The sequence below is a fragment of the Eucyclogobius newberryi genome, unplaced genomic scaffold, assembly GCF_026437365.1.
Source record: "Eucyclogobius newberryi isolate DKJ021-1_F unplaced genomic scaffold, fEucNew1.0.hap1 SCAF_7, whole genome shotgun sequence".
NCBI classification, from domain to species: Eukaryota; Metazoa; Chordata; class Actinopteri; order Gobiiformes; family Gobiidae; genus Eucyclogobius; species Eucyclogobius newberryi.
Genome location: NW_027316389.1, coordinates 4,730,099 through 4,744,127, shown reverse-complemented (window position 1 = coordinate 4,744,127; position 14,029 = coordinate 4,730,099). Strand labels below are relative to the sequence as shown.

Genomic DNA, 14,029 nt, shown 5'->3' with positions numbered 1-14,029 from the left:
ATGGTACGTCACATGGTACGTCACATGGCACGTCGCATGGTACGTCGCATGGTATGTCGCATGGTATGTCACATGGTACGTCACATGGGACGTCAAATGGTACGTCACATGGTACAACGCATGGTACAACGCATGGTAAATAACCGCCTCTCGCCCGTTGCAGACCAAGCCAGCGGCGGCACCATCGACTGGACGTACAACCAGGGCATCAAGTACTCGTACACCTTCGAGCTGAGGGACACGGGCCGCTACGGCTTCATCCTGCCGGCCAATCAGATCGTCCCCACGGCCAACGAGACGTGGGCCGCGATGCTCGAGCTCATGACGCACGCCAAGAACAACCCCTGAGCGGGCGCCGGGCGGAGGGGTTCAGAACGCCAACGCTAATAAAAGACTAAACTGAACTCGAGCGGCTGCTGTGCTTTATTCACATTTATTATTATTATTATTATGATTATTGTGATTTACCCTTTGGTTGTGTTCAATGTTCAATGTTCCCTCTAATGTTTCATGTGTCTGGGCAAACACACGAGCTCCCTGGGCACGAGCGTCAGATGTGCCCCCTGTGGCCACACACCAGTATCACACTGTGAGCATCAGATGTGCCCCCTGTGGCCAAACACCAGTATCACACTGTGAGCATCAGATGTGCCCCCTGTGGCCAAACACCAGTATCACAGTGTGAGCGTCAGATGTGCCCCCTGTGGCCACACACCAGTATCACACTGTGAGCGTCAGATGTGCCCCCTGTGGCCACACACCAGTATCACACTGTGAGCGTCAGATGTGCCCCCTGTGGCCAAACACCAGTATCACAGTGTGAGCGTCAGATGTGCCCCCTGTGGCCACACACCAGTATCACACTGTGAGCGTCAGATGTGCCCCCTGTGGCCACACACCAGTATCACAGTGTGAGCATCAGATGTGCCCCCTGTGGCCACACACCAGTATCACAGTGTGAGCATCAGATGTGCCCCCTGTGGCCACACACCAGTATCACAGTGTGAGCGTCAGATGTGCCCCCTGTGGCCACACACCAGTATCACACTGTGAGCATCAGATGTGCCCCCTGTGGCCACACACCAGTATCACACTGTGAGCGTCAGATGTGCCCCCTGTGGCCACACACCAGTATCACAGTGTGAGCATCAGATGTGCCCCCTGTGGCCACACACCAGTATCACAGTGTGAGCATCAGATGTGCCCCCTGTGGCCACACACCAGTATCACACTGTGAGCATCAGATGTGCCCCCTGTGGCCACACACCAGTACCACATCTGTTCAAAACCTTGCATCAGGGCAAGTTACATTAAAATAATCAAATCACAGCAGCATTTTTCATTAGTTTACTTTAATTACAAGTAAATTGGCAAACTTAAAATGAGAAATACAAAAATCATGTTGTTAATGGCTTCATCTGCCTCTTGCCCAGTGGTCAGACACACGGATTGGGGGGGGGGCAGGAAATCCTTAGTTTGACCCGACTACATTTATTTTGGGTTTAAACTTTTTAAACGTATAGATTGCACAGTCTAGTTTGTTTTGGGAGGAGTTAGCTACACTTGCTAACACAGAGCCACGGCATGAACTAGTTTTAACCAGACGAAGTACAGGTCAGGGGTCAGGGGTCAGGGGTTATTATATATTTAAACAAATGACCAGGATGACGATGAATCACATGTTAGTTCAGGGGTTTTGGCAAGATTCTTCTCGATTTCACGTCGGGGGCGGAGCTCAGGAAGTCGAGTGTCTGTGTTCTTTATTTTCAGTTTATTCTTCTTTTTAATCTTCATGTCATGGAAAGAAGTTTGAAGAAAATGAAAGCAATAGAGACATAAAGACTTTTAAAATGCAACAATTCATTTATTTCACATTCCAGTCACAGTAAAGACAAAACATCCTAAACTTTCTTAAATACTAACAATGGAAATATCACAAAACCAAACGGAGAATTACGAGTCGTTTTGATCCACGTTTCAGTCGAATGAAAAGGCCACGAAAACGCACCCGACGCTTGTGAAACACGTACAACACAAACCATCCTTTAGTATAGTTTTTACCTTTGATTCTTTAATAATTTAACATAACGAGGTCAGAAAGCATGAGGTTAATTAAAGATGTGCAAAAACTATGAGGCTAATATAAATTAAATGTTTTAAAGTAGTAAAACAAAACAAAGGTAAAACTTTATATTGATTTGAAATGATCTAGAGCCGCTCTTTAAAGGAGACATGACTTAAACATGACTTAAACATGACTTAAATATGACTTAAGAGACATGACTTAAACATGACTTAAGAGACATGACTTAAACATGACTTAAGAGACATGACTTAAACATGACTTGAGAGACATGACTTAAACATGACTTGAGAGACATGACTTAAACATGACTTGAGAGACATGACTTAAACATGACTTGAGAGACATGACTTAAACATGACTTGAGAGACATGACTTAAACATGACTTGAGAGACATGACTTAAACATGACTTGAACATGACTTGAACATGACTTGAACATGACTTGAACATGACTTGAACATGACTTGAACATGACTTGAACATGACTTGAACATGACTTAAACATGACTTAAACATGACTTGAGAGACATGACTTAAACATGACTTGAACATGACTTAAACATGACTTAAACATGACTTAAATATGACTTAAACATGACTTGAACATGACTTGAACATGACTTGAACATGACTTAAATATGACTTAAACATGACTTGAACATGACTTGAACATGACTTGAACATGACTTGAACATGACTTGAACATGACTTGAACATGACTTGAACATGACTTGAACATGACTTGAACATGACTTAAACATGACTTAAACATGACTTAAACATGACTTAAACATGACTTGAGAGACATGACTTAAACATGACTTGAACATGACTTAAACATGACTTAAACATGACTTAAACATGTCTTAAACATGACTTGAACATGACTTGAACATGACTTAAATATGACTTAAACATGACTTAAACATGACTTGAGAGACATGACTTGAACATGACTTAAACATGACTTAAGAGACATGCCTTAAACATGACTTAAATATGACTTAAACATGACTTGAGAGACATGACTTGAACATGACTTAAAGTGCATATGAAAGGTTCTCATGTTTTTATAATAAGCACTTGGTTTGGTGGGAAAGAACTCGGTGTAAATATTTATTGTAGTTTTACATTAATAAAGTTTGTGAAGAAAAAAGAAAAGAAAAATTAAGGTAGAAAATGACAGGAAGTAGAACTGAGATCTCAAACAGAATCCCTCTGTGATGTCATCAATGTGCGACATTCAGTCAAAAATGCACAAATCCAGATCAGGTCATGACTGGCTCTGACCTCTGTCACATCTGCTGCCCATGTGACAACAGGAAGTGACATCAACATGGTCAAACTGGAGGAAAAAGGTTGCGCAGAGTCTGAAATCAGGTCATGTTCACTGCGTTTGAGTGACAGCAGTTTAACCCGTCATATGCACTTTAAACAATCGCAGATAAATTGTGCTTTTTTCATTGTAAACCACATTATTGATCTAAAATGGTGAAATGTCATTGTTTCTGCCTCTTGATAAAAGCATTTGAAAACATATCAGACATTTTCAAAAACGTCTGCGCACCATTTTTCATTCGTTTTGATCGATTGTGGGCGGGGACGGGTGGAAAGTGCGGACATTTTCCGAGCGCTCGTGTCTCGAGTCTTCACAGTTTCACTTCCAGGGTCGACTGCAGGACGAGTTCTGGCGACTGCGAGCGCTCTGGAGACTCACGGACGACACGCGACTGGACAACCGGCCTAAAGAGACAGTTCACTCTGTAACACTCTCTGTAACACCCTCTGTAACCCCCCCTGTAACACTCTCTGTAACACCCTCTGTAACCCCCTGTAACACCCCCTGTAACACTCTCTGTAACACCCTCTGTAACCCCCTGTAACACCCCCTGTAACACCCCCTGTAACACCCCCTGTAACACCCCCTGTAACACTCTCTGTAACACCCCCTGTAACACCCCCTGTAACACCCCCTGTAACACCCCCTGTAACACCCCCTGTAACACTCTCTGTAACACCCCCTGTAACACCCTCTGTAATACTCCCTGTAACATCCCCTGTAACACTCTCTGTAACACCCTCTGTAACACCCCCTGTAACACCCCCTGTAACACTCTCTGTAACACCCCCTGTAGCACCCCCTGTAACACCCCCTGTAACACTCTCTGTAACACCCCCTTGTAACACGCTCTGTAACACCCCCTGTAACACCCCCTGTATCACTCCCTGTAACACCCCCTGTAACACCCCCTGTAATACCCCCTGTAACACCCCCTGTAACACCCCCTGTAACACCCCCTGTAACACCCCTTGTAACACCCTCTGTAACACTCTCTGTAACACCCCCTGTAACACCCCCTGTAACACCCCTTGTAACACCCCCTGTAACACCCCCTGTAACACCCCCTGTAACACCCTCTGTCACACTCCCTATAACACCCTCTGTAACACCCTCTGTAACACCCCCTGTAACACTCCCTGTAACACTCCCTGTAACACCCCCTGTAACACCCCCTGTAACACCCCTTGTAACACCCCCTGTAACACCCCCTGTAACACCCCCTGTAACACCCCTTGTAACACCCCCTGTAACACCCCCTGTAACACCCCCTGTAACACCCTCTGTCACACTCCCTATAACACCCTCTGTCACACTCCCTGTAACACCCTCTGTAACACTCCCTGTAACACCCCCTGTAACACTCCCTGTAACACTCCCTGTAACACTCCCTGTAACACCCCCTGTAACACCCCCTGTAACACCCCCTGTAACACTCCCTGTAACACTCCCTGTAACACCCCCTGTAACACCCCCTGTAACACCCCCTGTAACACTCCCTGTAACACCCCCTGTAACACTCCCTGTAACACCCCCTGTAACACTCCCTGTAACACCCCCTGTAACACCCCCTGTAACACTCCCTGTAACACCCCCTGTAACACCCCCTGTAACACTCCCTGTAACACCCCCTGTAACACTCCCTGTAACACCCCCTGTAACACCCCCTGTAACACCCCCTGTAACACCCCCTGTAACACTCCCTGTAACACCCCCTGTAACACCCCCTGTAACACTCTCCGTAACACTCAAACTCACTGCTGGTGTTGCTGGGCACGAGCGCCTCCTCCAGCTGGTCGGTGAGTGTGTTGAGCTCGTCTGTGGTGAACCTCCAGCGCTGCTCCTCCGGTGAGCGGCCTGAGGGGGGCGCTGCTCTCCGGCCCCTCACACAGTCTGAGGGAGCGAGGCAAAGCGGAGGCAGAGGGCCGGACACCAGAGAACCAGGGAACTTCTGAGCCAGAACCTTCAGACCTGAGGGACCGGAGAGAGGAGCTCAGTACCACCTGATCTGTCCACCAGGGGGAGTTAGAGGACACTGAGAACGTCTCGGTGAAGCTGAGGGACAGGTCGGCCGAGGTGTGTAACAGTTCTCAGGACACGGTTCATTCTGTTTACTAAAACATTTTGTGTATTATTTTTGCCGTCTAAATCTAAGTAAAAAGTCATTAGAGAGACTAAAACTATGACTAAAAGTAAATAAAAACTCAACATAAAGAATGAATGAGAAACCAAAACATGAAACAAAGATATTTCATTCTAGCTAAAAGAAGAAACTATATCAGACTAGAATAAAACTAAACTAAAATGTCAAATGAACTCGAAACTGACAAAAGTGTTTATGTCCAGGAGTACCAGGAACTAAACCGGAACTAAACCAGAACTAAACCAGAACTAAACCTGGACTAACCTCCCGACAGCATGAACAGGTTCTCGATGCCTCTCTGACACATGATGGTGGCGGCTTGGATGGCGATTCGCTCGTCCTCGTCGTAAACTATGATGATTTTCCCGGGAGCGTTTTTCTGGAGAACACGGGGTTAAGGACCGAATAGGGTCTAAGGACACGGGACGCTGGGACATGTGTCTAAGGACAGGGGACGCTGGGACATGTGTCTACGGACAGGGGACGCTGGGACATGTGTCTACGGACAGGGGACGCTGGGACATGTGTCTAAGGACAGGGGACGCTGGGACTTGTGTCTAAGGACACAGGAAGCTGGGACATGTGTCTAAGGACACGGGACGCTGGGACATGTGTCTAAGGACAGGGGACGCTGGGACATGTGTCTACGGACAGGGGACGCTGGGACATGTGTCTAAGGACAGGGGACGCTGGGACATGTGTCTAAGGACAGGGGACGCTGGGACATGTGTCTACGGACAGGGGACGCTGGGACATGTGTCTAAGGACAGGGGACGCTGGGACTTGTGTCTAAGGACACGGGAAGCTGGGACATGTGTCTAAGGACACGGGACGCTGGGACATGTGTCTAAGGACAGGGGACGCTGGGACATGTGTCTAAGGACACGGGACGTTGGGACATGTCTCTAAGGACACGGGACGCTGGGACATTTGTCCAAGGACAGGGGACGCTGGGACATGTGTCTAAGGACACGGGATGCTGGGACATGTGTCTAAGGACACGGGACGCTGGGACATGTGTCTAAGGACGGGACGCTGGGACATGTGTCTAAGGACAGGGGACGCTGGGACATGTGTCTAAGGACAGGGGACGCTGGGGACGCTGGGACATGTGTCTAAGGACACGGGATGCTGGGACATGTGTCTAAGGACACGGGAAGCTGGGACATGTGTCTAAGGACACGGGATGCTGGGACATGTGTCTAAGGACACGGGAAGCTGGGACATGTGTCTAAGGACACGGGACGCTGGGACATGTGTCTAAGGACAGGGGACGCTGGGACATGTGTCTAAGGACACGGGACGTTGGGACATGTGTCTACGGACAGGGGACGCTGGGGACGCTGGGACATGTGTCTAAGGACACGGGATGCTGGGACATGTGTCTAAGGACACGGGACGCTGGGACATGTGTCTAAGGACAGGGGACGCTGGGACATGTGTCTAAGGACACGGGACGTTGGGACATGTGTCTAAGGACACAGGACGCTGGGACATTTGTCTAAGGACAGGGGACGCTGGGACATGTGTCTAAGGACACGGGATGCTGGGACATGTGTCTAAGGACACGGGATGCTGGGACATGTGTCTGAAGAGACGGGACGCTGGGATATTTGTCTAAGGACACGGGACGTTGGGACATGTGTCTAAGGACACGGGACGCTGGGACATGTGTCTAAGGACAGGGGACGCTGGGACATGTGTCTAAGGACACGGGATGCTGGGACATGTGTCTAAGGACACGGGACGTTGGTACATGTGTCTAAGGACACGGGACGCTGGGACATGTGTCTAAGGACACGGGACGCTGGGACATGTGTCTAAGGACACGGGATGCTGGGACATGTGTTTGAAGAAACGGGACGCTGGGACATTTGTCTAAGGACACGGGATGCTGGGACATGTGTCTAAGGACACGGGATGCTGGGACATGTGACTAAGGACACGGGATGCTGGGACATGTGTCTAAGGACACGGGATGCTGGGACATGTGACTAAAGACATGGGACGCTGGGACATGTGACTAAGGACACGGGATGCTGGGACATGTGTCTAAGGACACGGGATGCTGGGACATGTGACTAAGGACAGGGGACGCTGGGACATGTGTCTACGGACAGGGGACGCTGGGACATGTGTCTACGGACAGGGGACGCTGGGGACGCTGGGACATGTGTCTAAGGACAGGGGACGCTGGGACATGTGTCTAAGGACAGGGGACGCTGGGACATGTGTCTAAGGACACGGGAAGCTGGGACATGTGTCTAAGGACAGGGGACGCTGGGACATGTGTCTAAGGACACGGGATGCTGGGACATGTGTCTAAGGACACGGGACGCTGGGACATGTGTCTAAGGACAGGGGACGCTGGGACATGTGTCCAAGGACAGGGGACGCTGGGACATGTGTCTACGGACAGGGGACGCTGGGGACGCTGGGACATGTGTCTAAGGACAGGGGACGCTGGGACATGTGTCTAAGGACACGGGAAGCTGGGACATTTGTCTAGGGACACGGGACGCTGGGACATGTGTCTAAGGACAGGGGACGCTGGGACATGTGTCTAAGGACACGGGACGTTGGGACATGTGTCTAAGGACACAGGACGCTGGGACATTTGTCTAAGGACAGGGGACGCTGGGACATGTGTCTAAGGACACGGGATGCTGGGACATGTGTCTAAGGACACGGGACGCTGGGACATGTGTCTAAGGACACGGGATGCTGGGACATGTGTCTGAAGAGACGGGACGCTGGGATATTTGTCTAAGGACACGGGACGCTGGGACATGTGTCTAAGGACAGGGGACGCTGGGACATGTGTCTAAGGACACGGGACGCTGGGACATGTGTCTAAGGACACGGGATGCTGGGACATGTGTTTGAAGAGACGGGACGCTGGGACATTTGTCTAAGGACACGGGATGCTGGGACATGTGTCTAAGGACACGGGATGCTGGGACATGTGACTAAGGACACGGGATGCTGGGACATGTGTCTAAGGACACGGGATGCTGGGACATGTGACTAAGGACACGGGATGCTGGGACATGTGTCTAAGGACACGGGATGCTGGGACATGTGACTAAGGACACGGGACGCTGGGACATGTGTCTAAGGACACGGGATGCTGGGACATGTGACTAAGGACACGGGATGCTGGGACATGTGTCTAAGGACACGGGATGCTGGGACATGTGACTAAGGACACGGGATGCTGGGACATGTGACTAAGGACACGGGATGCTGGGACATGTGACTAAGGACACAGGATGCTGGGACATGTGTCTAAGGACACGGGACGCGGGACACGGGACATTGACAAGTCCCATGAACATCTGTTTTTCACACCTCGAGTTACAAAAAAAAATACATTGAATTGAAATCCAAACATGATGATTCTGTTTGGTTATTGGATCCGTGTCTGAAAGGTTGGGTGAAACGTTGGATGAAAGGTTGGATGAAAGGTTGGATGAAAGGTTGGGTGAAAGGTTGGGTGAAACGTTGGATGAAAGGTTGGGTGAAACGTTGTATGAAACGTTGGATGAAACGTTGGATGAAAGGTTGGGTGAAACGTTGGATGAAAGGTTGGATGAAAGGTTGGGTGAAAGGTTGGGTGAAAGGTTGGGTGAAACGTTGGATGAAAGGTTGGGTGAAACGTTGGATGAAAGGTTGGGTGAAAAGTTGGATGAAACGTTGGGTGAAACGTTGGATGAAAGGTTGGATGAAAGGTTGGATGAAAGGTTGGGTGAAAGGTTGGGTGAAACGTTGGATGAAAGGTTGGGTGAAACGTTGGATGAAACGTTGGATGAAACGTTGGATGAAAGGTTGGGTGAAACGTTGGATGAAAGGTTGGATGAAAGGTTGGGTGAAAGGTTGGGTGAAAGGTTGGGTGAAACGTTGGATGAAAGGTTGGGTGAAACGTTGGATGAAAGGTTGGGTGAAAAGTTGGATGAAACGTTGGATGAAAGGTTGGATGAAAGGTTGGGTGAAAGGTTGGGTGAAACGTTGGATGAAAGGTTGGGTGAAAGGTTGGGTGAAAGGTTGGGTGAAACGTTGGATGAAACGTTGGATGAAAGGTTGGGTGAAACGTTGGATGAAAGGTTGGGTGAAACGTTGGATGAAAGGTTGGGTGAAACGTTGGATGAAACGTTGGATGAAAGGTTGGATGAAACGTTGGATGAAAGGTCGGGTGAAAGGTTGGATGAAAGGTTGGGTGAAAGGTTGGGTGAAAGGTTGGGTGAAAGGTTGGGTGAAAGGTTGGGTGAAACGTTGGATGAAACGTTGGATGAAAGGTCGGGTGAAAGGTTGGATGAAAGGTTGGGTGAAAGGTTGGATGAAAGGTTGGGTGAAAGGTTGGGTGAAAGGTCGAGAGGAAGGATACGTATTGCAGCACTTCTCTGGTGTACGGGCTCATGGTCCGGGACAGCCACGTGACGGGCAAACTGTGAGCTGAAGACGACAGACACGAGCATGAACAAAGAGGACCATAAACCATAAACCTGTGAGTCAGATGCCCTCCCGCGTCTCACCGCTCACGATGTGGCAGGAGTCGTACTGGTCCCGGTCCCTCACGTCCAGCAGCAGATAAGGACAGTCTGGGTACGGCGTGTGGACGAACGGTCCGAGGGCGTCCGGACTGTGGGCGTCTGGACTGGGCTCAGGGTCAGGACTGTGGCTCAGCTCGCCCACTCCACTGATCACACTGAGCAAAGCAAGGAAACACAAGATCAGCACTTTTATCGTGACTATTTTATCTATTGTATTGTATTGTATGTATGTGTATTTAATGTATTTAATTTATTGTTTTTATTTAATTTATTAATTTATGCTTAATTTATTTTATTTTTCCTTATTTCTTTAATATTTATATCAGCACAGTGACTAATTTGAGGAGAATCTAGGGCCTTTAAGTAAACTAATCCAAACCTTTCAAATAAACTGACTTGTTGTAAATGTTTAAGTAAATTCTATAATGGTAACTTTTCTTTGTCAGGTGGTTTTAACGCCCATTCTCACGCCCCTGTCTCTATAATGATAACTTTTCTTTGTCAGGTGATTTTAACGCCCATTCTCACGCCCCTGTCTCTATAATGATAACTTTTCTTTGTCAGGTGATTTTAATGCCCATTCTCACGCCCCTGTCTCTATAATGATAACTTTTCTTTGTCAGGTGATTTTAACGCCCATTCCCACGCCCCTGTCTCTATAATGATAACTTTTCTTTGTCAGGTAATTTATTTGTACCTGTTACAAATATAAATGAGAGTTTTACGCCGATTGAGACAGAAACGTTTGAACATTTGTGGAAAACCTGAGCAGAGTGGAGCGAGCCGTCTGGGCGTCGCCCGCGTCCAGTCGCTCTGTGGGCGGAGACCAGTTTGAGCCGTCGGACTGGACCGTGAGAGACTCAAGCTCCGCCTCCGACACCAGCGACAGGGCATCTTACGCAAACACAAGGTGAACCGCACTTACATTATGGATTTAAAAGTCATCCCCTAAATAAAACTAGACATTAAATACAGGAAATAAATGATTGTATAAGAAAATCAAAAAAGAAATGTAAAAAAAAAGCACATTCTGGGGCTTTTTACTGCACAGAATGTTTGCAATAATGAATAAATTAGGGCGGCGACGATTAATCGACCAAATGTGACTATAACTATAAGAAACACATGCAAAAAAACTAAATGTCAAAAAATTATTTTAAAAATTTCCATAAAAAGGGTTAATTTTCTCCATCTAGAAGTCTTCAATTTATTTAGTTGATGATAAAAAGTCTCAACAACTAACATAATCATTATTTGCAGCCCTTATACTTTAATAATCTCTCAATAATTTACACTTATTGCTTTATTACAACATTTTAGTTTAATTTTTTTAAAACTACATTTCAACATTTATTCTTGTCATTTTTGGTCCTCATTAACAAAAAAAATTAATAAAATGAATTAAAATGAATACATTAAATAAAATCAAATAATAGATAAAATAATAAATACATAATAAATTAATACATATAAATAAATCAATAAATATAAATAAAAATACAAAAAACATAATACATAATAAATACATAAATAAATAAATAATACATAGTAAAAATAAATAAAATAAATAAACAGAGACATACTTTGATGTATAATAACCCTTCTGATCGTACCTTCTGGGGTGCTGGACGTGCTCAGGCCGTTCAGCTCTGAAACAGACGCCACTTGTAAGATCTGACGTGAACAAAACCGTCCAATGGAGAAAAAGCACAAAAGCGTCACAATTTAACATGGTCAGAACTATGAAACCAGAATATTTCCCCTCGGTCGTACCAGCTGCGCGAACGTCGTCACTTTCAACCGTTTAAATATCTCGTCTTTTCTGTATCTGTAATCTGTGAAAGAAACACAAACTCACGTTGGACAACAACGAAAACGTGTTGTGAAAGTTTAAACTGTCAGAAAACTGCAATCAGACAAAATACCGTATTTTCCGGACTATAAGTTGCACCTTTTTTCATAGTTTTGGCCGGGGTGCGACTTGTACATATATTTTATGTATACTTATATACTTGTACTCCGGAGTGACTTATATGTGATATTATTTGTTATTTTCACACTTGCAACTGCATTTCATACTCCAGTGCGACTTATATATGTTTTTTTCGTCTCTATTGTGCATTTTTTGGCTGGTGCGACTTATACTCCAGTGCGACTTATATATGTTTTTTTCTTCTCTATTATGCATTTTCTGGCTGGTGCGACTTATACTCCAGTGCGACTTATATGTGATATTATTTGTTATTTTCACACTTGCAACTGCATTTCATACTGCAGTGCGACTTAAATATGTTTTTTTCTTCTCTATTATGCATATTTTGGCTGGTGCGACTTATATTACGGAAAATACAGTAATAAATGTCCAGCGCGGGTTTATGAACGCATAATTAGAAGAAACGCGACAGGAAACGACTCACTTCTCTTCATGTCCTCCACTTTCTCCATGTACTTGGACAAACTGCATCCTAAAAACACAAACATCATCAAACATGATCCAAACGTGTCGACTTTATATCGTCCGAGAGAAAGGATCTGGACCAGAACCAACCCGTGTCCAGTCTGGTTCTGACGTGCTGATACTTTGCGTTCTTTGGGACTCTTTTCTTCAGATACTGGAAGAGGAAAAACATCAGACGTCTATTTTATTCATCTGTTATGAAAGGACAGATGTTTAAGTCATGTTTAAGTCATGTTTATGTCATATTTGCACATTATCTGGCCACATTAGTTAAAACATACAATATAAAAGACATTCCTCAAAACCAAGACTAAAAATCACACATTCAGAGTCAACGTAATGAATGAAACAGCCGCTTTAATGTAGTCTGTGGGTTGACAACCAGTGCTTTTAAAATGTAGTTTTTTATTTTTATAATTGTGCGCTGCAAGTTTCTATATCAATGTTTTTCTTTAAAAAAGGTTAATGAATGAATAAATAGATAAATAATGTCTCCATTAAGATGTTATTGCCTTGAATTTGACACTTTATGGCATTAAATTGATCTCCAAAATTACTAAATCAACTTGGTGTTTAAGAAATAAGAGATGTAATTATATTTTTGGGGTTAAATATTTATCATGTGAATATTTCTTTGTGGAAAACTTTTAGTACAAGGTTTAGACTGCAGAGGGTTGAATAAGTAACTTGTACAATCAATTATCAACTGCATTTGTTTGGAGCATAAGCCCATTGAGAAGAACAGCCTAGTTTTTTAAGTATTAAAGCATTTTATTTGACATTTAATGCGTTTTGAAATATTTACTGGGGTTCTCCTGCTTTACTGTTTTAATATTATAGTTTATTGTGGCATTTTGACATATCGGGCTTCAAAATGTATCGTGACAGCCAAGTTACGGGTCAGAGCTGTGGAGAGTCGAGCCAGAATGCATGTTTATCAATGTATTTCGCAGAAGATAGTGCATTTGTAACACTCAGAGTTTGAAATAAACCACAAGCAAATCTAAAATCTACAGAGAGAAAGTTTTTTAGAACCAGAAAAGGTTTTATTATTGTCATTGTCAGTGATCAAAATCCACAAACGAGTAACTGTCCTCAGCAACAACAACAAAGCTAATAATACCGGTCAGTAAAAGCGTTTATGCCGCTCACAGTTGAATTATTGCATTATTTATGGACTTAAAATGGAATTCTCTCAGGCGCAGCTCTGTTGACATGGAAACGGAACACGGCTAACATGCTACGCGGCTAAGCTAACCGGCCGCCGTCGCACCTTTCCCCGCCGCCTCCGCTCACCGCGCGTGGCAAACAGTCAAACACGTATATTATTCGCGTTTAGTGCACGTTTCGCCGTCTTTTGTCCGCATTTACCTCCGCGCTGCCGATTCCCTGCTTCAGCGACATCTTTTCGAACGGCGACGGCGAGCGAAACAAGACGCCCGGCGCTGATTGG

General features: G+C 45.7%; 2 protein-coding genes across 2 annotated transcripts in view; one reads left to right on the top strand and one right to left on the bottom strand.

Moving 5' to 3' along the window:
- cpa5 (carboxypeptidase A5) overlaps window positions 1–404 on the top strand; it is a 68,880-nt gene extending 68,476 nt beyond the window's left edge. The window contains exon 11 of the mRNA XM_072435542.1: window positions 164–404. Within this exon, the coding sequence (XP_072291643.1) occupies window positions 164–348 (185 nt within the window). The 3' untranslated portion in view covers window positions 349–404. The remainder of the gene's footprint in view (window positions 1–163) is intronic.
- Window positions 405–3,038: 2,634 nt separating this feature from the next.
- Window positions 3,039–13,998, bottom strand: cep41 (centrosomal protein 41). The gene is made up of 11 exons (XM_072435549.1): window positions 13,948–13,998; window positions 12,667–12,730; window positions 12,536–12,583; window positions 11,892–11,953; window positions 11,732–11,792; window positions 10,883–11,012; window positions 10,101–10,273; window positions 9,953–10,020; window positions 5,833–5,947; window positions 5,184–5,396; window positions 3,039–3,829 (listed from the first exon to the last, which is right to left on the bottom strand). The coding sequence occupies exons 1-11, from the start codon at window positions 13,978–13,980 to the stop codon at window positions 3,744–3,746; spliced, it is 1,053 nt and encodes a 350-aa protein (XP_072291650.1). The 5' UTR covers window positions 13,981–13,998; the 3' UTR covers window positions 3,039–3,743.
- Window positions 13,999–14,029: the final 31 nt, after the last annotated feature.

What these genes read in the sequence shown, in the direction of transcription:
- cep41 (XM_072435549.1), bottom strand. Translation starts at nt 13,980, where the DNA reads ATGTCGCTGAAGCAGGGAATCGGCAGCGCGGAG. An exon ending in AGGGAATCGGCAGCGCGGAG is followed by an intron (nt 12,731 to 13,947) that starts GTAAATGCGGAC and finishes TTCCTCTTCCAG; the next exon opens with TATCTGAAGAAAAGAGTCCC. An exon ending in CAGAACCAGACTGGACACGG is followed by an intron (nt 12,584 to 12,666) that starts GTTGGTTCTGGT and finishes TTGTGTTTTTAG; the next exon opens with GATGCAGTTTGTCCAAGTAC.